General features: G+C 39.4%; 1 protein-coding gene across 1 annotated transcript in view; it reads right to left on the bottom strand.

Annotated features, from left to right (window-relative positions):
* Positions 1 to 26,301, bottom strand: part of CSMD1 (CUB and Sushi multiple domains 1) — a 1,818,880-nt gene that overhangs the window by 239,418 nt on the left and 1,553,161 nt on the right. Inside the window, exons 24-26 of the mRNA XM_061177359.1 lie at positions 23,348 to 23,539; positions 22,753 to 22,879; positions 7,852 to 8,054 (exon numbers count right to left, since the gene is read on the bottom strand). Of these exons, the coding sequence (XP_061033342.1) occupies positions 7,852 to 8,054; positions 22,753 to 22,879; positions 23,348 to 23,539 (522 nt within the window). The remainder of the gene's footprint in view (positions 1 to 7,851; positions 8,055 to 22,752; positions 22,880 to 23,347; positions 23,540 to 26,301) is intronic.

Raw genomic sequence — 26,301 nt, 5'->3', positions numbered from 1 at the left:
GTGTTGACTGACAGTTACATCCGAGGTCCTGGGGGAGGGGGGCCATGCTGGGACTCGCCACAGAAATCACTGCTGCCTGAGGAATGATTTATGAGCTTTCAGTAGGAGTAAGATTTAGATTAGCAGAAAGGTAGGTACAGATGATACTTCCACTAGTAGTTTTATAGAAAAGAGTTGATATCTCTTTCACAGTAAGTATTAGATACATCCTCAAGGAAAGGGAACCCTTTGTGCACTGTTGGCGGGAATGCTAATTGGTGCAGCCACTGTGGAAGACAGTGGGGAGGTTCCTCAAAAAATTAAAAATAGAGCTACCATATGATCCAGCAATCTCACTTCTGCACATAAGATCAAAGGGAATGAAAACAGGATCTCAAATAGATACCCGCACTCCCATGTCCACTGCAGCACTATTCACAATAGCCAAGATATGGAAACAACCTAAGTGTCTATCTACAGATGAATGGATAAAGAAGATGCAGTACATGCACACACACACAAACACACACACACACACACACACTGGACTGTTATTCACCCATGAAAAAGAAGGAAATCCTGCCATTTGCTACAACATGGATGGACCTTGAGGACATTATGCTATGTAGGATGTCAGGAAGAGAAAGACAAATACTGTATGATAGCACATATGTGGAATCTGAAAAAGCTGAATTCATAGAATCAGAGAGTAGAATGGTGATTATCAGGGGCTGGGGGGTGGGGGTGAATGGGGAGATGTTGGTCAAAGGGCACAAACCTCCAGTTACAGGATGAATAAGTTCTGGGGGTCTAACGCACAGCATGGCGACTACAGTTAAGAACACTGCATTATATACCTGAAAGTTGCTAAGATCGTAGCTCTTCAGTGTTCTCACCACCAAAAAGCAGTGGTAATTATGTGACATGATGTGGTGTGAACTACAGTGGTGATCATTTTTTAGTCTCTAAATGTATCAAATCAACCTGCTGTACACCTTAAACTTACACATTGCTATGTATCAATTATTTTATTATTTTTTAAAATTGAGGTATAGTTGATTTACAGTATTATTGAATATATTAGTTTCAGGTGTACAACACAGTGATTCAATATTTTTATAGATTATACTCCATCTAACGTTGTTACAAAACAATGGCTTTATTTCCCTGTGCTGTACATATCTTCGTGGCTTATCTATGTTATATATAATTGTTTGTACCTCTTAACCCCCTACCCTCTCTTGCCCTTCCCCACTTCCCTCTCCCCACTGGTAACCACTAGTTTGTTCTCTCTACTCGTGAGTCTGTCCCTGTTTTTTGTTTTTTTTTTATATTCACTAGTTTGCTTTATTTCTTAGATTCCACATATGCAATAAGTCAGTTATATTTCAATAAAACTAGAGGGGAAAAAAGATACGTCCCCAAGAATAGGGAAGATGCCATTTATGTGTCCTGTTTTTCTCTGTTCCTCTTGTTATCAATCTTGTTAGTATTAGACAAAGCCAACCACAGCTAAAACCCCAACACTCCGTGGAATCCAGGATTTAGAATTTAAACTAAATTCTAAATAAGCCAGGATCTTAGTCTCAATAATTCAACACACACCAGTTCTACTCCTGTTATGAGCTGGGTGCGGGTAATCAAAGGTGGATAAAACTCTTTGGCATCTCTGGGTGTGAGTGGCCAATGATAAGAACATACGATCAGTTTTCCACCAGCCCCACAAGGGGAGTCCCAAGAGAGCAGGGGGTGAGCCATCTAGCTGCACCTGCTGTGTCCTGTCTCTGCGCAGAAACTTGGTACAGGCGCCCCCGGGCTCTATGGCCGGTTCTCTCCTATAAACAATCGCACTCTGCTCAGCAACTGGCAGCCCCAAGGGTCTCTCTTGTTTTGAACAACAAATGATTTTTTTTAATGAAAATGTACCTATTAAATTATCCTTCAATAAAGTAAATTAGGAAGGGATGTTATGTAGCCACTAAGTTAGGACCATTATTTACAGGGAAATCAATCTCATGGAATCTGAGGATGCAAGATCGCCCTGGAGCCGTTCTCCCTAGAGTGGGAGAGCTGAAGAGTTCGGACCACTAGAGGCTCAGCTGAAGTTTATTTAACCCCTAGAGTAAAGGTCAGTTTTGTGAGCCGAACTCCATTTTCTTGCATTTTATGCATGATTAAATAGTAATTAAACTTTAATGAAAAGTGTTAGGCTGATTATAATTAACATAATTAAACTAGCCAGTTCTTATTCTCATGTTTTACATGCTGTGCGGAGCTGGCAAGACAATGGACCTTGAATGGGGTTTGAATATCTTGTGAGCACCAACAGTTCATTTTTCTAGTGGAGAAAATGTCTTACAGCAAAGGGAAGGTAAACACACACATAAGGAAGGCTGTGGTGTGCAGCTGCTCCCTCAGTGGCCATTAAGCCTGCACACAGACACATAGCACTGAGGCTAAGAATCACTATCCCCACACCCCAGTAAGCAGTTGTTCTTCTCCCAAGATTATTATAAAGCAGGGAAAAAATGGTCACTTTTTTAATAAAAGAAGGAAATTTATCAAATAATAGATTAAACTATGTTCATTTAAATTAAAACATGGGTATTAATCTTTATAAAATGAAAATAGTCTGCTTGGTTTCCAACTGGTATCAAAACATTAAGGAAGGATAAATAAATGTATGAAGAATTATAAAACTTAAAAGGTCAACAAAGATGCATACATGTTATGAAATCTGTCTAATGCGTTTTTTTACCAGTGAAAACACAGTCTATACTGGCCACTACTTCTGATAATAAATCTCATATAAAGACCATTAACACTGGACAGAAACTAACTCAGAAGTGAAAGAATCTTTATTATTAAAGGCTTTTCTATTAACATTTTTGAATGAAGCTGAAATCAGTAATGAAACATCCTTTTTGGTACATGACATAGTGTTTGTCACACAATCAAAATCATCCTAATATTTTCAAGATTTGCATCGTTGGAAAGTTTTCAAGCATATTTGATTAGAAAACAAGTTTTAGCCACTGACTGTATGTCATGTTCTAGACATTCTGCCCTCCAGGAACTTAGTCTAGTAGACTGCAAGTAGGATGCTCACACATGATGGGATAAACACTGTATCAGAAATATGAGCACTGAATTTGGGCACTGTAAGTGACAATGTCATTAATTCTGCTAAAGGGGTCTAAAAAGATGGTGTGTCCACATGTGGATTCATTAAGCAAGCAAAGAGGAAAAAGCCAAGAGCAGTGTGTAAAATGAACATATACCAAATATGTGCATACAAATACATACATGCCTCTTGCTGGCGTGTGTGTTACGGGGGGTTGACAGGGTGGAGGGCAGTAATTAAGGATGAAAACTGAAAATGTAGAGTTTTGCATAAGTTTGCATACAGGCTTTTATAGCCTTTATTTTGGCAACGGGGAGAATCAGAACTCTCTCTGGCTGAGATGGGAAGACAGTGGAGAGTTCTGACCAGAGCAAGGTGCCTCATTAAGACCCATCCTGGTTCCTCTGATCAGGTAAGATCGTAAATGGACAAGAGCGGGGAGACGAAGCCAGTCTGTAAGCCATGGAAGCTCAGTCCAGTGTGGAAGGACTCAGATCAAGGTGGTAGGGGTACAGGGGGAGAGATGTGGGATTTTGAATATGGACCCTACTGAATTTGATGCTGGATTATATGTGGGGTGGAAGATAAAGGGGCGACTCAGAATGCAGCTGACATTCACCGAGATGGGAAAGCCTGAAGGAAACCAGGTTTGAGAAAGGAGAGGATTGGAAATGTGGTCACGTTTCACGTGTTATGTCCTCTGCTTTCTATCCCCACATCAAGTTGGAGGGAGACCTCGGGTACTCAGGGGAGAGGTCTTGGGAGGCTGACCGATGGAACCTGAGGAGTCAGTACTGATGGAGAGAAAGAGACATGAGGATGGGCCCTAGTGGAATCCAACCTTTACAGCTTGGGGAAGGAAAGATGAGAACCAGAAAAAAGACTATAATGGAGTGGCCACTGGAAGAAGGAGGACCAAGAGGGGATGGGGAGATGGAAGGCAGTTAAAGAAGGTGTTCTAATAATAGAGAAATTGTCAAAATTAAAAAGCCACAACCAGGTATGGATTATGTGACTGAGAGGGAGGGTGACATTGATGTTAAATCCTTACACTTTAACTTTATTGAGAAAAGTCTGATTATTCAAGTGTCTCTAGGAAAACGAATGTTCAAATAAGGGTTTTCCCTCCAATAACTAAGTTACACCTACAATGCGAAGTTCACATAGTATTGGCATACTATCAAGTTAAAATGGTTTACCAAGAAAACTAATTTAATACTATTGAATACATGTCATTTTTGCTTTGCAATAAAGGTCATACTCAAAGTATCAATTATTTGAGGAAAATATTGAAGTTCCATTATTTTTTATTTTATTTTGAAATCATAGATAAGCGCTAATACTTCAAATTCTAACATTAGCTTGTCTTAGGAATGGCAGCGCAATCTAACTTACACATAAAGTACCTCTTTTTTTTAAGTCCCAGGATCGTAAAGACAAATAAATGGGCTTTTCCTGCCTTCCACTTACAGAAGAGCAGCAAGGCTTCTTGAGCTGGAGGGATAGGCTCTTTTGCATGTTTCAAGGAGATTCAAGCCTTTGGTTTAGAAAGACTCTAGCCTGATTTAGTTTCATGGCTGGATTCTCCAGTGGGGAAAGGATGGCTCAGAATTGCAGGTGTGGAGAGTGGCACACTGGTCATGGGTGTAGGGAGGTTGACCAGATATCCCAGCTTGCCATTGCTGAAGGGTGTTCCTGGGACATAGGAATGTCAGTTTCACAGGCTTGACAATGTTCCTTTGGGAACTGTATCATTTAGGATCCAACACAAAACATATGACACACTTCCCATAGATCATTTGAGAGGGTTTCTTTACAAATGTTGGGTTTGGAGAAGCCCAGGTAGAAATGTGGTCACTGGGAGTTGGTTACAGAAACCTGGAAAGGGACATGTATGGATATGGCTTCTTGAGAAAAACAGTGAGCGTTGGCTGAGGGACTCTGATAGGGAGGTGTCACACGCCGACACCGCTCTCATCCCTGCACCTCTCATCTCCTGCCCGAGCCCCCCACTGGAGGAACCCAGGCAGAGGGCACAGAACATAGTCCACGCATGTCCACCACTAGGATCAGAGTAGATTGAGAAACGGTGGAGAGCAGATCTAAACAGGCAAAGGGAAAATACATGATGCAAGTGGAAAGGTGCTTAGAATTTGGTGCAATATCTTCAATTCACAAATAAAGCAATAAAGAAAGAGACAGGTCAGTTTCAGATCTCTAGAGGTCAAGATAGAAACCCAAATTTTCAGCATCACAATTCAGGCCAAGTTTTTCTAAATTATGCCAAGCAAAGTTTTTATATCTTGTTATTTCCTTCCCATAGAGTTTTAAAGACCATGCAGAAACCCATTCATACAAAAGCCTCAGAGTCAACATTTTATTTTCAAATGGTATTTCCCAGAGTGTATACCAAATGCTATGTTAAACCATATGAAAATGCTAACATTCAACCATTTTTATCTGCAAAAATGACAATTCCATATGGTTCAAACTAGAACACTTGGAAAGCCAAGTTAAAAAAATTAAGCAAGTTTCATTTCCGTAGGAACTTTAATGGGCGTGTTCATGTTTATCACTTCCTAAGCATCAATATGTCAATTAAGTATATTATTTGTATAATTATAAATATAGAACATAAATGTCTATGCTCTCAAGTAACTATAATAAAGGATTCTCCTTTGTCTTTAACCCAAACTAGGGAGATGTCTTTTGAAAGAGAAAATCACGAGGAATATAGAAAAATAAGTGGCTTCTTGGTTCCACATGAATTTTAAAAAGGGAAGATTTTAAAAGGCCAGGAACAAAACAACATACTCTTACCATATAATCCAGCAATCACACTCTTTGGTATTTACGCAAAGAAATTAATAACTTATGTCCACACAAAAACCTACGTGCAAATGTTTATAGCAGCTTTATTCATAATTGCCAAAAGTTGGAAGCAACCAAGATGTCCTTCAGTAGGTGATGGATAAATAAACAGTGATACATCCAGGCAATAGAATACTATTCAGCACGAAAAAGAAATGAGCTATCAAGCTGTGAAAAGGCACGGAGGAACCTTAAATGCATGTGACTAAGTGAAAGAAGCCAACCTGAAAAGACTACAGACTGTATGATTCCAACTATATGACACTCTGGAAAAGGCAAAACTATGGAGACAGATAAAAGATCTGTGGTTGCCGAAGGGTTGGGATGGGGGAGGAATAAATAGGTAAAGCATAGAGGATTTTTAGGGTAGTGAAACTGCTTTGTATGATACTATAATGAAGGACACATGACGTTACACATTTGTCCAAACCCACAGAATGTACAGCACCAAGAGTGAACCCCAGTGTAAACCGTGGACTCTGGGTGGTGACACGTCAGTGTAAGTTCATCAGTTGTAACAAATGTACCATCTGGTGGGGGTGATGATAACAGAGATGGCTGTGTATGTCGGGGGAAGTGGGAGTTATATTGGAAATCTCTGTACCTTCCTCTCAAATTTGCTGTGAACCTAAAACTGCTCTAAAGAATAAATTCTATTAAAAAAAAAGAAAAAGAAAAAGAAACCAAGGCCAGGAGAGTATAGAATGGGTAGGAAAGGAAAACAAACATAACCTCATAATGGTACCAACTTTTTCATTTTGCCAAACAAGGACATTACATCACACATCTTTCACCTACTCTCACCACCATTTCTAAAGATGGAGGCCATTTTTATCTCATAAAAAAGAGCAAAAATGATATAACCTTGGAATAAAAAACGTTCCCAAGGCAGGATAGCAGAAGCAAACTTACCTTGATATTTTTGCCATAAACCAGTGAAAATTTTACCACGTAGAGATTCTATTCCATGAACACATGTTCACAAACTACTGCCTCAAAGCACAGCGAACCAGAGGTAAGAAACTGTGCAGACTTTAACCTTAATTTTATTACCAACCTCTTAAAGCATCAAATTGACCTAAGTCCATTTACTCATGTAAATCCTAAATATGGCTCACCAGTGACCTGCCCAGAGATAAACTGAGCCAGAATATGTTTATGTGCAAATTCCGCTAGTTTTACGATGACGGCTGACCCTGGGTGCTACCACATTATATGACACCTCTACACGGTGCGATTTGAAGGGTTCGCAAAGACGGAACTGCCACAAAATATCTCCACCCCTTCCTTCTCGGGAAACTGTTCCTTAAAAATGGGCTAGACAGTGAAGGTGGGAACCATCTTCAAGAGGTAACAGCTTCAAAGTGCAAATGTGGTGCCCACTAAATCCTGCAGAGATTACTATCCTACATAAGCTACTTGAAACATCAGCCCTGAGGAGGGAAAAAATGCAGGGCCCTTCTATTCAGGGAAGTTGAGAGCAGACAACTGAAGCAGCCTGGAGACATCAAGACTTCCTGGCACCAACCAGGGAGTGAGGGAGCCTGGCGCTGGTGCTGGGTGTGGCGGGGAACACCAAAGATAAACCTGACCTCCTGGTAGAGACCCACATCTGTCCTGGGCCCAAGTTTAAATATTTACTGATTAACTCAAACCTTTAAAGTAAGGTTTTTTCCCCCATAACTAAGGAGAGCCACTGTCTATCCCCATCTGAGAATGAACAGAATTTCCCAAGACAAACCGTTCTCTTGATGGGTGTTTTCAAAATTGTGTATTTTGCTCAACAAAAGGTACACCCTTGTCCAGGGAACCTTAAGACACAGATGCGGATCTGTCTCCCAGTGTCCAGACCATGAAGAAGAGGGCCGTGCACCTACTTGAGAACTGGATGGAGAAGCCGGACTTGCTGATGAAGAAGTCGCTGTCAAACCGCAGAGTGAGCGAGTTGAAGGTGCTGTGAATGTCCTCGGGCAGTGCCGAGCCGCTCCACTCCTTCAGCAGGATGGCGCTGTCCACCGGCCCGTCCCACACCTTCAGGATGTCATGGGCCAGCTCCGTGTCAAACACGATGAAGTGGAGGCTGCAAGGAGAGCACAGCTGGTACGGTGACTGAAGGGACCCTCCTGCCCAGTGAGGACATCCCAGCACAAAACTCGGGTACACACCAGCCCGTTTCACCCACACCAAACCCCACCCCAATGCGCCTTTCCTTGTCTGACCGTTATGGATGAGCTTGGAGCCTCACAGAAGTGGATTCACTCGTGCACATCAGAAAACAGAAGCACCTACTTCTGTCTGTGATGGATACAGTGAGACCACGGAGCTCTATGCTGAGCTGTGTGTTTAAGGATGAAACCAGGCCTTTGAGACTGTCAGCTCTTTTTACAATTCAAAGCTTTCTTGGGCACACAAATCGAAGACGGGTCTGATACAGCTTTGTTTTAAGCTAACAGACGTCGGATTTTAATGCGTGTGGTATCAGTGTTGTTCCTGAAATGCCCCACTAGGTGGTAGCATCCGTGCCAGGACAGAAACGCTGGCAGAGATGATGTTTACAGCAGGAGGATATTGTGTACCTGTATCTGAATGATCTCAGCTTATGTTGTGTTTGTTCCTATACATTTTATTTTCGGAAAAAATACATTATTTGAAATACCAACACAAAGGCAGAAATGTGTAGTATAAACTCCTTTCTTCATAACATTTTAACATACTTCTATCACATTTACAAATATCAAAGCAACTTAAAATCTCTACGTCAGAGGAAGCTCTCTTTCAGTGACGGCAGCAGACCTGTAATTCTTTTTATGGCAATTCAGACAGATAAAACAGTTTAATATCAACAAAAATCTGTGTTTGCTGAATGCTTTCATTCATTGTTTTTTACTCACTGCTTAATGCACAAAATTGTAAGAGAGAAAAATCATAATAAATAACATACGAAAAACGGTACACAAATCCCATTTACTTTATGCATATTATATATGCAAAGAAAATATCTATCTCACCCTGCATAAATATAAAATGTAGTATATTTTAAAATGTTTGATTTAAAATATTTTTAATATAGAGGAAAGTACATAATGTAGCAGACACTTAGATACCTACCACCACCAATGTTAACATTTTGCCTTATTTGCTTCAGATCTTTTAAAAATAAAATTTTATAGACACAGTCCTACTCCCCTGCCTCTCCACTTATGCATTTGTTTTTCCTCTCATCCCACATTCTGAAATCGTGATGGTCTCTTCTCATTTATATTTTTATAATTTTCATATGCATACGTAGTATACCTATCTCCAAACAATATACAGTACTATTTTGTGCGTTTAACAGTAATTACATACTAGATGTCATTTTGGCATGTATGTGCTTGCATCATTTTCAAGTTGCTTTTTATATTCAGCATAAGGTGAAATTCCTCTAAACTGAAAGATGTAGATTTTGTTAACTCGCTTTAGAAGCATGAGGAAATGCTTCATTTGTCTGGTCCTCTTAACAAAAGATAGTTAGTTTGGGGTTTCCCTGGTGGCGCAGTGGTTGAGAATCTGCCTGCCAATGCAGGGGACACGGGTTCGAGCCCTGGTCTGGGAAGATCCCACATGCCGCGGAGCAACTAGGCCCGTGAGCCGCAACTACTGAGCCTGCGCGTCTGGAGCCTGTGCTCCGCAACAAGAGAGGCCGCGATAGTGAGAGACCCGCGCACCGCGATGAAGCGTGGCCCCCACTTGCCGCAACTAGAGAAAGCCCTCGCACAGAAACGAAGACCCAACACAGCCATAAATAAATAAATAAATAATTAAATAATTTTAAAAAAAATAGTTTCTGCATTTTATTATGACAAATGGTGCTCCTCCTAGGGTCTCTCTAGGCTCAAGAAGAGAAATGGCCAAGTTGTTCTAGCATGTGACTGTAACTCCTTACAGTCTAGTCTCACAATAAAGTACAAATGGCTCTGTGTTGTCACATCTTCACCGATATCTGTCTGATAACATCAGACTTTAATAGTTGTAAAAAGAGAAAATTTGATGGTCGTGGAAAGGTATCATGTTTAAATTACATCTCCCTGAATATTCATGAGGTTGAACATCCTTTTGTGAGTCTAAGGCAACCCCCTTTCAATATAGTTCAGCCATTCAACAAACACTTATTGAGCACCGACTGTGTAGCAGGCACTCTTCTAGGAATTTTGGATACATCACTGAACTAAATGAAGAACCCCGCCTTCATGGAGCTTACATGGTTGGTAATGGGGGAGATGAGCGAGAAACAGCAACCATAAAAAATAAGTAAAGAAGACCGCATTTTAGTAAGTGGTAAATGCTACTGAGGAAAGAAAAAAGCAGAGCAGAAAAAGAAGCACTGGTCATGCCAGGACCGGAGGATGGGGGGAGATTTAGGTATTATATGGGGTTGTTGGTTAACCCATGTTGGTGAGGAGAGGTTTGAGCAGAGACTTGAAGGAGATGGAGGGGTTGTTATATTTGGTGTGAGGGGAGAGTGAAGCCCAGCAAAAGCCCGACACAGAGGGCATGGTTCCAGCATTTGAGACCATCCAGGCACCAATTTAACCAGAGCAGAGAGAGGGCCTGATAAGGAAACTGAGGCCAGAGAAATAATGGGTGTAGTGGATGGGGAGGGGGAAAGTGGGGGGCGGGTGGGCAACACATAGGGTTTTGTAGGTTGTTCAGAAGATTTTGGCTTTCACCCTGGGTGACAGACCAATGTGGTGTTTTTGGTGAAGAAGTTATCCCACCTGTGATTTAAAAAAATTGCTCTGCAGTTGTGTTGGCAACAGGCTATAGAGGGCAAGGCAGAATCAAGAATCAGATGGCTGTTTCTCAGAGGAGCTGGACAGGGGAGGTATTGAGAGGTTGTCAGATTCTGGGCACGGTTTGAAGGTGGGGAAAACAGGACTGGGTGAGCCATGTATGATTAAGAGAGAATGCAAGGTCACTCGAAGGTTTTTGCCTAAGAAACGAGAAAGGTGGAGAGGTCACGGGCTGAGGTGAGAAAGGGTGCAGGTGGAAAGGTCTGTGGGGTGGGAAGACCAGAGATTATGATATGGGCCTGTAAGTTCAAGATGCCTACTGGACATTGAGTAGAGACTTGAGCAGACAGCTGTTCATGCAAATCTGGAGCTTCAAAGAGAACTCTGAAAGGAAATAATAAACCTGTGTCTTCGGAAATAAATGGTCTTAAGCCATGGGACTACATGAGATCATCAAAGGTCTTAGGTGGGGAATAGGACCATGGACTCTGAATTATCTGATCACATATGATTGCCCACTTTTGTAATGCATTCATCTCTTTTATTACTATTTATATATTGTATTATATTCTTGTGGAAGGATTTTGTTACATACCCTTTATCATTTTAAGAAAAAACCCCTGCTACTTACTACGCTAGGAAGGTTTCTGTTTTATCTCTTTATGTTGTTGATCATGAACATGTATTCAATTCTATTAAACTACTTTTTCGATACCTGTTTAGATGATCATACAGGTCATTTTTCTTAATATATAAAATGGGAGTAATTGCAGAGTTCAGCTCTTAATTTTTATTTCCTGTTCTTTACTTGTTCTTGTGATATGAAGGTTATTTTAGCCTCATTAAATGAATCAGATCATTTCTATTTTTTTTCTTTTGGCTGGAAGGTTTTTCCTATATATTGGTATAATATAATCTATTATTTTCTTAAATTTTCTAAAAGTAATCCTTATTGTAGGGGTATATTTCAATTCCATTTCTAATGTCAATTATTTGGGCCTCCTGTATTTTATCATAATATGTCAGTTATTTTTCTACCAATGATACCTTTTCAAGAATCAGTTTGTGGGTTTGATAATTCTCTATAGTATTTCTTCCATTAATTTCTTTTACCGTATTTGTTGTTTTTCAACTACACTTCTTTGAATTTACTCTGATAGCATTTTTCAAATTCCATTAGCTGGAGCTTAACTTGTTGATTTTCAAGCGATCTTCTTTTTCTAATATGTGCATTTAAAGCTATACATTTCACACTAAGCTGTTAATCATGTGTCTTTTATTTTCAAAATTGAGCATGTGTTTTCTTTCTTGCTACAGATTTCTATTTCTATTCCATTTTGGTCATGGTGTGGAGTATAAAAGTGATTCTCTGTTTTATTGTTTTCACTGATTAGTTTGTTCCTAGTTTGTGATCATGTTTGCACATGTTCCATATTTACTTGAACAGAATGTGCAGTTTCTAGTTGAAGGCTGTATGTCTTTTTAAAATAAGCTTAGTAATTGCATGGTTCAAATCCTCTGTAAACTTACTAATTTGTTACCTGTTTGATTTATGAGTTATAAAGAGTTAAAAGAGGTGTGCTGTGCAATTTCCAATGTCTCCATATAATTTATTTATTTTGTTTGTATTAAGCTATATTCTTAGCTGGATAAAAGTTCCTCTTAACTGTCACATATGTCTGGTGAATATATATCCCTAAACCAATAGTAGTATTTTGTGTGTTAACAGTAATTGCATAATAGGTACACTTACAAGGGAATGACAGGTAGTTTGAATACAGATTCCAGGTTGACAGTTATTTTCCTTTAGTACTTCAAATACCTCTTTCTTTTGGTCTGTATTGTTAAGAAGTTTTCTATCAGGCTAGCTAATATATATCTCCCTTTTTTTAGCAGTTTCTCAGATCTTTTCTCCACCTTTGGTGTTCCTTTGGGCTTACTAGAATGTGTCTAGGCATGCACTGACCTTTACTACTGCTACTCGAGACACATTAGGCTTATTAAATGCAAAATTCACATCATCCAGCAATTCTAGAGATTTAGGGGATGTAGAGAACTACTGCTTGTTGTAACCATCACTGTAGAGTTATTTTACTTTTATACTGTGTGTATGGAGTAGTTGATAAAAATATAAACTAATGAAGAAAGAAAGAAAAAAGGAAATTAATTTAAGTGATAACTGTGCATATAAATCTATGGCAATATATTTTAAACTATGCATAAAATGGTTTTCTAGAAAATAGAAATTACTAAAATTGACTCAAGGAAACCAATATAGACAAACATACAGAAATATACATCTTATATTTATCCAAATATTTTGAAATTGGTGATAAACTGAAAACAGCACAAATGTCCAACAACAAAAGAATTAAAAGTTCAGTAAATATTGATATGTAGAAAGTCCATAAAAGTACTGTTAAGTGAAAAAATGTAGAAAACACTATGATTTTTACTTGTCTTGCATAAATAATTTCCTTTATTAATTCCAATAATTTCCTATAGTTTTTTTTGAATCTTATATCTTTAGGTGGTAGAATTTAATATTTTTTCCATTACAGAGTTTTAAAAATATAATTCACATACATTTATTGAAATAAATAAATAATTAAAAGTTTAGTCTCTGAGATTGGGACCAGGACAATGAGATTCACTATTACCACTTCTAATCATTATGCTGGTGACTGTAGTCAGTGCAACAAGGCAAGAAAAAGCCAAAAGATTTGACAAAAAAGGAAACCAATCTTTTATTAATGTAGATAACATGATTGTTCACATAGAAAAAAATTTAAAACCTAAGAACTCAGAATTAATAAGTGAATTTATTTATACAAGATAAATATAAAAATATAATTTATTTTCACAAAACAGTCACAAATAGAAAATGAAATAAAAATACTATTTACATTATCATCAAAAAGTGTGCTATAGCTAGGGATAATTCTAGCAAAAGATGTACAGGAGTTCCTCACAGAAAACTATCATTATTGAGACAAATTATATAAGAGCTACATAAATGGGACAATATACTATATCAGAGATCAGAAAATCCAGAATTGGAAATGATGTCAGGTTCCCTAAGCTGATCTATTGATATAACGTGATTCCAGTTGAAACCCTAGCAACTTCCTTGTAGAAAGTAACAAGTGTTTTTAAAACTCATATGGGAAATGCAACGGGTCAAGAATAGCCATGGCAATCTATATGAAAAAGAACAAAGCTGGAGGAATACAGTACCAGATATCAGTACTTATTAAGTAATTCAGTGATTAAGATAGAAAGGTATTGCACTAGATGGACAAATAGATCAATGTAATGAAGTTCAGAAACAGGCCTATAATTATATAATTATAATTATCTGGTTTATAACAGAGGTTGCACTGCAGTTAATGGAGAAAGACTGACTTTCCAACAAATGGTCAATTGAACTGCACTATGGGCAAAAGATTCCTTGCATCGTCCTCATACCCTACACAAAAGTTAATTCCAGATGCAATGAAAACATGAATGTGGAAGATAAAATAGATCTTCTACAAAAAAAACTTAAGCTAATATTTTTTATAACTTTGGAGAGGCAGGATTTCTTAAACTGGACACAAAAACACTAAGGAAAAAAAACAAAAATACTTGATATAACTTAATTTAAATACAGATAAGAAATACACTAACCATAAAAGAAAAATGAGCCAAAATGAATTTGACTCATTGAAATTGAAAACCTGTCTTTACCAAAAGACATCATTATGAGACCAAAAGACCACTGAGTATAAGAATATAGCTGGTGAATATATAATCAACAAAAGATTGCATTCAGATGTATAAAAACTATATACTAATCAAAAAGTAAAAGATAGGCATTCCAGTGCAAAAAGAAATGGGCAAAAAACTTCAACTGACATTTATAAAAGAGGATAGTCAAGAGACCAATAAACATATAAAAAAGTGATGGCCTTGATCAGTCACCAAGGAAAAGCAAATTAAAATGACTACACACTAGAATGGCTAAAATGAAAGACAGTCAATGCTTAGTGCAGGGGAAGGTGAGGTACCTGGGAGTGACCTACACTGTGATGGGAGTGGCCTTGGTTTAACCACTTCGGGAAATCGTTTGACAGTATCTACCATAGCTGAGTGCAGGTGTACACCTGAGAGAAAAACATGCACACATCCACCAAATAATACATGAAAGCATATCCAACACGACGTCATTTGCAATAACCTCAAACTGGGTAAAAACAATTCACACGTCCATCAACACTCAGAATAAATAAGTAAATCATGGTGTATTCATGCAATGGAATAATTTACCTGTATCAGTGGCAGTGAAGGTTGAGGAAATCAAGACACAAAACTAATCACACTGTATAATTCGGTTTTTATAAAGTTCAAACTAGGATAGCGATTATCTACCTGAAGTTAGGCTAGTGATTATCCTTAAGAATGGATCGTTTAAATGGAGCTCAAAGGGCACTATCTGGTTGTGCCCTGGTTGATCTGGTTGCTGGTAACAAGGGGTATTTTTATAAACAAGCTGTATACTTATCATTTGGATAGTCTTATGTGCCTATGTTATATGTTAATGAGAAGCTTACATAGACAAACAAAAAAAGATTCACCCTGATGCTGTAAGTTTTGCCATTTGGGAAATACCCTGCAAATTCAACAACAACAAAAAATGATATAACAAAATTTAAATATAGATAAAGAAATGGCCATTTTTCATTCTAAAAAAAATAATTAAAGTCAATATGCAGACACCATACCACTAGGTAGGGAAAGTTTAAAAATTGATTTTAAAAAGTATCATCCTGAAGGAACTGTTAGTCATTTCAGACACAGGCATGAAAGAAAAAAAAAAACAAAACACACTTTGCAATGCACAGTGTCACAAGATTTAAGAGATGTGAACAAAGCATCAGGTGTGTTTAATTCTGCCTCAAGATGTCTGGGAAGTGCCTTGTCAGGCAGAGAGAAATAGGAAGGATAATTCAATAAAGAGGATGAGACAGAAAGCGACTAAACAAATACATTCATTAATATGCTAAAAATGTAAAGATACAAAAGTTACAAATATAACAAAAAATGATGCAAAGATTTTTTTCCTACCAGACTGGCAAAGATTATAAACACTTTATCCAGTTTCAGTGACAATGTGGAGACTCTACCTTTCCATATGCTGTTGAAGCCATATCTACTCTTCATAAAAGCAATTTGGTAATGACTATACAAATTTAAATGTGCATACACAGCAAGTCCAGCTTTAGAAATTCATCGTAGAAAGTACCCTCGAGGTGATATATTGGGAGGATGGTAGCATGGCTGATAACAGTGAAAAACTGAAAACAACCCAAATATCCCAATAGGGTATAGTTTAAATAAATTATGGTGCATTCAGGCAATGGAATCTTCTTCCATGACTAAACACAATGAGGTGGAATTACAAGTAAGGATATAAAACTTTGACCATGTTTATTGACTGAAGGAAATCTTCAGAATAATATTAAGGCATGATACTATTTTTCAAAAATAATTAAACAAGTAGATAAACAGATAAATCAAGTTGTATATATATGTATGTATATATATTATATATATGTGTGTGTGTGTGTTTGCATAAGAAATTATAAAAATATATACCAAATTTTAAACTGTCGTTATCTTTTGTGTCTAGGATTACAGCAAACTACTTTTCAGGCTTTTTATCCTTCTGCAACACTATTCCAGTATTTCAAAAATTGGGAAAATAAATAACTTTGAATGTCATGACAATGAACTCGAATTTATTCTGCACATAATGAGCAGACAAAATGTGTATTTTTTTTAAAGGGGGCAAGTGATATGATCAGCTTTGTCTGATAGAAATATTTGTATTAAGATACACAAAAATGTCTCAACCATTTGACCCAGAAAGAATTTTCCTGGGAATTTATTCTAAGGTATTAATTATAAAAAGAGGCAAAGCTTTACTTGCAATACTATTTGCCATATTATTATGTATAATATTGAAAATTAGAAATAATGTAAATAACCAACAAGAGAGACAATATTTAATTATAGACACCCACACTGTAGAATATGCAAAGGTCCATGTAAGACATATGTGAACATGGCAACAATGATGTCTAGTATGGGGATGATGCATGCCTTTCTTTTTTACACTTTTGAAGATGTCTAGATATACATTCATTTTTCAGCCATATAAAATTAACATTTTAATTGAAAAAAAATAAAACATGTTCCTTAGAGTGGGAGCAGTGGTTGAGAGGCAGCCCTGCAGGATGGTCAGATAAGAGGCCCAGTGAGTCATGCTGGTCTGGACTAGGGAAGCAGCAGCAGTACTGGTGGGGGAGCAGCCCTGGGGGCTCCACGTAGAATTACTGAGACGTGTGATCACACGAGTGTGGGAAGGAGGGAGGAGCTCGTGACACTAAGAGGCTTGCCTGGATGTCTTGCTATGTAGTGACGACCCTACTTCAGAAGGAAGGAACTGCAGGGCAAACACTGAGTCCAGAGAAGAACACAGACTATTTTCAGATGAGATAACAAGAATGAAATTCTTGTTGAGGGGCTGACCTTTTAACTGGGCCCCCAAAGATGGGAAGAATCTGGAGGTGAGGCAACAAGGAGAAACTGGGGGTGGGGAGCACAGGTCGAGAGAGCAGTGATGACAAGGTTGGGGCGGGAGACTCATACATGCTTCATCTGTGCTGAAATGTAATGTGCATACGAGTCGTCGGAGGTAAACCTGTAGGGGACCAGACGCCAAGTCGAGAGGGTGTTACAGTTCTGGTTAAGGAGCTTATGTTTGCTGATTAGCAAAGGGGTGGCTGAGAGATGGGGAGGGTGGAGGATGGATCTGGAAGGCTCACTGGGAGAAGATTAAAGTAAGAGCAGAGTAACGGGCCTGGGAAGTAGGAACTGGGAATCATAGATAAGAAAAAAGACAAACAAGGGTAGAGCTGACAAGGATTTGGCTTGCATGCAACTAATTTTTTCTCAGAGCCTATTATGAAGAAACTTAATGTAGTTCACGAAAAGAATGCTGTGAGACATATATTAATACCTGTTTGTTTGTGTTTTTCAGTTGGGAAGATATTGGAGACTGGTGAGGGAGAAACAAGGAAGAGCAGAAGATAATACTGAAAATTAAAACCTCCAGCCATTTTGAGGAAGACAGGCATTAACAGAAATAGGGAATAAAGAAGTAGAAAGAGGCCCGGGGGGATGATGATACTCCTGAAATCGGCGTGCCTGCCGTGTGCCTGTGAGGCGCTCATCTCTGGAACAGCAGCCATCCCGACGCCCCCACCATCAGCTGCTTCCCCTAAGCTCCATTAATGCGTGATTGGAATTCCACTTCCAGTGTTACCACTTTTCAATTCTTTCTACACTTTCATCTTCAATGGCCAGCTCCCTTTTTGATTATCCGTGTTTGTAAAATGCCAAGTGGGTTTATCACTGGGAGACAAGGAAGCAACACAAGGACACACTCTGCTGTCTGTGGCTGAGCTGAGCGCAGCAATCCCCCTCGGGGAGGCGCGTGACGCGATCAGGAACTGGCTGCGACGTGCGTCTGTTGTTTATGCAGAGATCTGGGAGCTGAAGGGCTAAAAGAGAAGTCTGTCCTTCATGCAATTCCTCTGCACAGTATGTCTGCACAGGCAACTGAAATCTGAATCCTGTTTTGGGGCACTGGCGTTGTTTAGCTGAAGCGGGGTAACTGAAATCGCCTGCATGAGGATCTTGCGCCGTGCGGGTGCCTGCAGGGTTCTCCCTCTCTCTCACTCTGCAAGCAGCTGGTCGGGTTCCCTAAACCCAGCAGCTGCTCCCACAGCCCCAGCTAAGGAGGGCCGGAGTCCAGCCTCAGACACTGGGCCGACTTTGAAGAGCTGCTGCTCTCTTTTCTTTGGACGGCTGGAATTCTCTTGACTGGTTATTTCCTCACATTACCCACAAAGATATACGGGATACCCCGCTGTGGTCCTGACAGGAAAGGGGCGTTTGAGGTGCTTGGGTTCTGGGCCCCACGCCTGTCCGTCTTGTCAGCAAAAGACTCCTGACTCATGTTCCCAGCACATTTACTACATGCCGACCTCACGTTTGGAGACAAATGTCCAGTGAAGTGGAATCATTTGCCCGTCCTTCTCCTCCTTAGTCTGTGTCTCACAGCGATCTTGAAGGTTGATCAAAAATAAATTAGGGGGCTTCCCTGGTGGCGCAGTGGTTGAGAATCTGCCTGCCAATGCAGGGGACACGGGTTCGAGCCCTGGTCTGGGAAGATCCCACATGCCACGGAGCAACTGGGCCCGTGAGCCACAACTACTGAGCCTGCGCGTCTGGAGCCTGTGCTCCGCAACAAGAGAGGCCGCAATAGTGAGAGGCCCGCGCACCGCGATGAAGAGTGGCCCCCGCTTGCCGCAACTAGAGAAAGCCCTCGCACAGAGACGAAGACCCAACACAGCCATAAATAAATAAATAAATAAATAAAATAAAATAAAAAAAACTTGATTCCTTTAAAAAAATAAAATAAAATAAAATAAATTAAAACATTCCTAGATCTCCAAACCATATCTCCCCCGATCTTTCTACAGCCCATCCGGCCAGATGCGGTGAGATCAGGATCACATCCCACATTTCACTTTCTTTAAAAGTCTGCACGTGGACAGTTTTGACAATCTTGATACATTTTTGATAGGCCTCTAATGTTTTCAATACTGCATGAGCTTTTCTAATAAAATCCCCCTCAACTACACCTCCAAATGCAATTTCCTGGGAACAATTAGGAACAGAAATACTTTCAAAGTGAGTTTTCCAGACAATTACACCTGCAGAAAAGCAATTAAAGCCAGGGAACAATATACACATACGATTATGAAAAACATCGCCTTGATGCTGCTTGCTGAAGATGTTTGTAATGCTGTTCCCTGTATTGTATAAATTACAGCTGTGCTCAGCAGTGAAATACACTGGGTCTCTTAGACACATGCTTACATATAACTTAATGTGGCTAAATTTACTGCAGTGTCTTGTGATTAGACTTTTAATTAAATTTAATTCTGGTAACTGCTTTATAGTATGCATGTTAAAATTACAAACCTCTTCCAGACCCAAGTGCCCTATAACAAAAACTATTTTGGGGTCTTCTATTACCTCGAACAAAAAGTTACAGCAATATGCAATCAGAAATTGCTTTGGACCTCAAAGAAATCAAAATAGGCCCAGTAATAATTGGCCTGAAATGTTGAAACCAGACCTTTTATAATGTCCGAGATCTTGTTGCTTATTTATTCTTTGAGAGTGAAAAACACTGACATTTAAAGAAATCATAATAGAATGTATAGTAATGAATTCCATTTATATTAAGAATTTTTAATACTTAAATTAAACCCTGGGCTCATGTTTACATGACCGATGTATTCCTCATTTTCAAGCAAACGATGTAGATAATACTGGCTATGATACCAATGAAATAACTCAGTAAACTAAGCTAAAGAATATCCAAACTAAGACCAAGCCCTATTTTTCTTAGCATCAGTACCATTTTAAGCCTAAAATTGTATATTATGTACTTTTAAGTATGTTATTTTCCAAATTGCCATACTAAAAATAGTACATATTTTCTTAATGAAGAGAAATCACCAGAAACATTTTGGGATGAAGTTGAATACTGATGGAGTAAATTAATTATAAGTACTGATGTTTGCTTCTTAACTTCCTTATTACGAAGGACTTTATGCCTTAAATGAAAAAGATCTGTTTACAAATTGAGTAACTTGAAAGATACGTACAAGAAGAAAAAAATTCCCCAAACAATAAAGCGGTATAGGCAATGTCTTTTTTTTTCTAGAACGTTAACAGTTAAATGACAAAGTCAGTTCATGATACAAAAGTTGTACATTTTTTATTACTTCAACTCATTCTTTATTAATTTTTTTTCTCTTTTCTTACTAAAATGTCAATGAAGTATTAGATTCACCTGCAAAGAGTGAATTCATCACTTGGTTTGCATTAGGGGAACAAGTGCTCTTTCTAATTCTTGGGAAACAAATCACAAGGAGATGTGTAAGAAATAGAAAATTTTGAAATCAGCCTAAAAGGAAATATATCCTGTTTATGTAAAGTCATTTTATGAATCACAGATGATTCCTAGGATTTTTCACAGTCAAATTCAGTGTAATGGCTTTTGGATTATTCAGATCAAGCATTCAGGAATTCAAAGTTAAGAAGTAGTATTTAATGCTATTTAGTTCACTGGATAAGTGACTATGTTGATTTTTATGAAGAATACAGACTCTTAAATTCTGTTCTTCAAACATGCCTTATTTGTGTCCCAATGGATCCATAACTACCTAATTAATCATTTTTCTTAATGACACAAGTTAATTTTTAAATGAGTTATTATAAAATAATGTTTTTGCAATATTTACATGCTTTAAATTCCTTCCCTTGCTCCTTGTACATAGTAAGAATATTTCTTTTGGAGGGTTTGAAAGTGGTAATAGTTTGTGCCATGTCCGTTTAACTCACTCCCAAGATGTAAATGTGATCAAACTTCAAGAAAGTCTGGTGAATTTCAGGGAGGATGGAAGTCACCTGATGAGAAACAGAGCATCACTGAATGGAATCAGCAGGTCGCCTCACTCCTCATTGTCCCGTTTTTTTTTACTAAGTTATAAAGTTGCAGTATGATAAATTTACTAAGTTTGCTAGGCAAACCTTTTGTGAATAAGGACAAAACCCACTAGTTCATAAATGTTTTCATATACCCACTTGCCCCAGAAAGAGGTGTCTGCTTTGCACCTGTCTCTTCCAGCTTCTTCACATATGTAAGAGTTGACTTGCCTGGATTCTTTCAGTCTTTGGTCAGTGCAATAACACAGGGCAGAGGAAAAGGATCAGAGGCATGTGGACTAAGGCTGTTGGGAGGCGGGGCACAGAGTTTTTTAAAAAATTAACTTTCCGGGGAGATTTCAAAAGAATACAATGAAAGAGGAGAGTTAATGGGAGGAGAAAAGGGATTTTATGAGGCGTGACTAAAGAATGTACATTCTCTCCTTGTTCATCAAGATCTATAATTAAAGAACAGTTTATTTTGAAATTACTTTTTGCTTTACGTACTGTGGTTTTGACACAGCCTTTTGAGTGGCACATGGAGAATTTACTTTCAAAAATTATTTTTTGTTGGTTTACTTGTTAATTAAAAAAATTATCATCATTTAGGACTATCGATTGAAATAGAATAATACTTTCTGTTGAAATGTTTGCACAATTATCTGAGATTGTTCATGACTTTCTGTTATACGTGTAACTTTAGATTGGAATACTTTCTTGGTCTCCTTCAAACTTACTTTGGAATATCATAAAATAATCACACACCTCTCCCACCTCTATATGCAGAACCTTTTCAATATAACTGATTCTCTTCCCATTAAGGGGTGGATTATATTTCTTCAACCTTTATCTTGCCCCTGAGACCTGCTTTGGCAGATGGCACGTTAGCAAATGTGATGCAAGCAAAAGTTTGAAAAGTCTCCGTCTCTTGCTTCTAGGAACCTTCTACCATCATTAGTTTCCTGAAGGAACAGAACCTGGAGTGGAGAGACCCCAGCCTTTAACCATCCAGCTGAGCCCCCCAAACCTGCATGAGGCCCTCCTAGACCACCCACCCCAACCAACCAGAACTGCCTGGGCAACCCACAAAGACATGAGCACATAAATCATCATTTGCAGCAACTAAGTTTCGGGGGCCCGCTTGTTATGCAGCCAAAGCTAACTGAGGTACTTACTTTTTTATCTTTACTATAGATGGCTTAACACAAGTTTTCAAAGGAATACCAAAGTGAGCATGTAAACCAACAAAAACCTTGGCCATGTGTTTACATTTTCTACTTTAACTCAGAAACTTAAATCTAATAGTGGGTAATAATGGATGTACCACTATCTCCCCTACAAGAATAGGAGCCATGCTTCTATACTCAAATCACTGAAACCCAATAAAACAAGTACCTGATGGTCTTTCCCGGGTCCGCCTCTACGACCCAGGTGCAGTGGATGTTGTTGTCGTATGGAGCGGGGTAGCCAGGAGACAAGATGCGTCCTGAAGTGGCAGCGTGGATCTGACCGCCACATTCCGCTGAAAGGGAAACAGAAACACAGGGAAGTTTACTCCAGGCATTAGAGGCTTCCTGTAACTACCTGTAAAAGCCCAAACCATCACGTCTGTGTTGTACACACAGGAAGACAATCACAGCCATCTGTTTGTCCCTGTCATTGCTTTTCTTTACTTGTTCCCTAGCATTATCTTGATGGAAAGGCAGTATCCTCTGTGAAAAGTCAAGAGAATAAAACAGTGAAACACTGTGTTATAATTCTAATAATAATTCTGTGCATATAGCCTCAATAAAATAGTACTAGGAGATCTGTCTTTCCTACCTAAAAAAAGAAAAAAAACAAACACACACACTCACACAAATATTAGGAATACATAAAAACCCACACTGGAGAGAGAGCAGTGGAAATCCTTCCCCCTTCCTCTGTAAGAACTAAGTCAGAGCACACGCGTGGGCCTCCAGCTCTCATTGTGCACTTGTAGGTAACTCACCTACACAGGAGGGCAGTGGTCTGTCCCACACTCTCCGGTCACCACTCAGACAGGTCAGAGTGTTGCCGCCGTGCATGGCGTAGCCTGGGTTACAGCTGTACAGAACCACCGTGTCCGTGAAGTGGCCTTCATCCCGGATCCTGTAGCCATAGTTAGGGATCCCCGGATCCTCACATTTCACTAGGTCAAAACCTATGAGAAAGGAAGGAAGGAATTAGTTGAAAAACGTAACAGTGGCAACTATTTTGGCATTAAAATATCGATGAGATAGACCAGGTTGTCAAATGTCCCTTGAAGTGTAGAAAGAAAAAGAAGACTCTGAATTTAAAAATGGGGAAATACATGTGAGTCTTGATTGGGTTTATCTGTTAACCATTGGTTGTTTCTTGGGGTTTGATGACCTTATTTGTTCCTATCTATTGATATACTTACAAGTGAAACTGAGCAGGACCATGTCCTCCACCTGCCTTTTGTCTGTAGAAAACTTTAGCCAAAGAAAAAGTTTAATAGGAGAAGTGAGAAAATGCAGAAAAAAAGGAAAGCATTCAAACAGGACAAAATAATAACAGTTTAGTCATTAAGCAAAGTCAAGGACCTTTAGTTCCTCATCAAGGGCTATAGATAATATTCAGAGTCATATCCTTTGAGCTATTATGTAGATACTGAAACCCCTACCAGGTGGAAGAAGTTAACTACATCATGACCAGACTGCAGCCATGACACAAGCTGCTACAATTCCGAGAACTGGCCTCAAAGAAATGTTAACAAACTGACCCTGGAACTGAAGACTAACTGTACTTAAAACAGTCAAGATGACGCTGATCATGACCAATTTCAAGATGACTGTCGGAGCTGACTGTGCTGTTTCTGCACATAGCTCCCTCCCTCCGCCTATGAAAGCTCTTGCCCACTGGTTGTCAGAGGGCAGTCAGCCTTTGGATACAAGTCCACCTTATCCCCCAGTTACCAGCCTCTGGAATAAAGCAAACTTTCCTTTCCACCAACCTTGCCTCTTGAGGATTAGTCTTCAAGTGGCGAGCAGCTAGACCCCACTTTCAGTAACACAAGGAGAACCTTTATTCCAAAGAGTTCCAAACTGTCATCAGGTAATCCATATGTCCAGCCAGCCTTCTGGATTCTCCAGTGAGCTTCATGTATGCCTTTCCTGTGTCCACATCCCCTCTTTGTCACACCTGGGACCTTCCAGGAGGGCCACCCCTCGCCGCCACCCGGTGCTTATCAGGGTCTTTACTGCCTGTGCTCACTCAAGCCCCCGCCTCCAGGCCCACTTCCTCTAAAACTCCCAGATCTCAAGCTTCTCGGGAAGTTAACAAGTCCTTTCTGCTCATGGGAGCCGGGCTCTCTGTCCCACCTGCTGTGGTCCCAGGGCCCAGGGTGAGAGGCTCCTAAGTCCCTCCGTGTACAGCAGAAACCCCAGAATGAATCATGGTAATGACTTCATCAAGCTAAGCTCTGAGACTCAAAGAAATAGATGATATAAATGAACATTTAGCTTCTGCGTTACTGAGAACCGTACATTGCTTTTGCATGAGGCAATAATTTAAGGCCATCTGTGAAGACAGTTCTACACTAACAAATCCCTTTCCTCATACCATGATGCAAATTTTGACCATTTAAAAAAGTAGAGCTGGAAACTTGAGGGACCACATGGGATCACATCTATTTCCACCTAACTTTGACTTTTTCCTTTTCACAAAAATAAATAAATAAAATTTTAAAAAATGAACATGTGATTTTTGCTAAGTCTGCCTGTCAAATTTGCATTCTGAGTGCTTTCCATTGAGGAAGATATACCTTTAAATTCACACTATCATTTACCCTCATAATATCTACATAATCAAGATTGAGTTCTTCAGGTTTGTACATGGGAGGGAAATGAGTACACATTTGGTAATTTACATACAGTTGCCAAGAAAAGTTTCCTTCTTTACAGTTTCCTTCTATAAAATGTCAGTCTTTACCTACTGTGCCTTTACAACAACTCTGTTTATCTATTTAAGAAATGCAAATAGTTGTAATTCAAGATGCCCAGAAGGAGGGACTTCCCTGGTGGCACAGTGGTTAATAATCCACCTGCCAATGCAGGGGACACGGGTTCAATCCCTGGTCTGGGAAGATCCCACATGCCGCGGAGCAACTAAGCCCGTGAGCCACAACTACTGAGCCCACATGCCACAACTACTGAAGCCCATGTGCCTAGAGCACGTGCTCCACAACGAGAAGCCACCGCAATGAGAGGCCCTCACACCGCTATGAAGAGCAGGCCCTGCTCGCCGCAACTAGAGAAAGCCCGCGCACAGCAACGAAGACCCAATGCAGCCAAAAATAAATAAATAATTAATTTAAAAATAATTTTAAAATATATTTTTTTAAAAAAAGATGCCCAGAAGGAAAGTGCGTAACAGTATGTCAATTTCAGCACGAAACAAAAGGATATTTTAAATTGCCACGAAGGGGATCAGAATTAAGGGGAAGGGTCCCAGTCACATAGGGTTTCAGGGCTCATGCAAATATCTGACAAGGCTAGTGTGACGCATAGTCCCAGCACCACCGGGAAAGGAAGACTTTAAGCTTCTGAACTCGCTTAGGACAAACCACCACCCTTGCTCACGTGCTGCAGACTGCAGGTTATTTAGCCCTAGCTTCTCTTTGTACAGAACGGAAAGAGGAAGCAAATCTTTGTTGTTACTGCTTTACTTGGTTTGGGGCTTGGAAGAGACAGCATCAGAGCAGTGCTTTTGAAAACACCACTGCCCATGGTGACAAGGACGGGAAGCCACCGCTGGCTGGAGCAGAATGACAAGCTGGGAGTGATGGCTGGAGTAGGGCTCCACTAACAATGGTAATAATAACCAATGTTTCAAACTGTTTCACCATTTGGAAGTCAAATTAGGTATCTGAGTATCAAATGTCAGTGGTGCATAAAATTGGAC

The sequence above is a fragment of the Eubalaena glacialis genome, chromosome 20 (assembly GCF_028564815.1).
Source record: "Eubalaena glacialis isolate mEubGla1 chromosome 20, mEubGla1.1.hap2.+ XY, whole genome shotgun sequence".
Lineage (NCBI taxonomy): Eukaryota > Metazoa > Chordata > Mammalia > Artiodactyla > Balaenidae > Eubalaena > Eubalaena glacialis.
The sequence above is the reverse complement of the archived record's forward strand: the minus strand, read 5'-3'. Positions and strand labels throughout refer to the sequence as shown.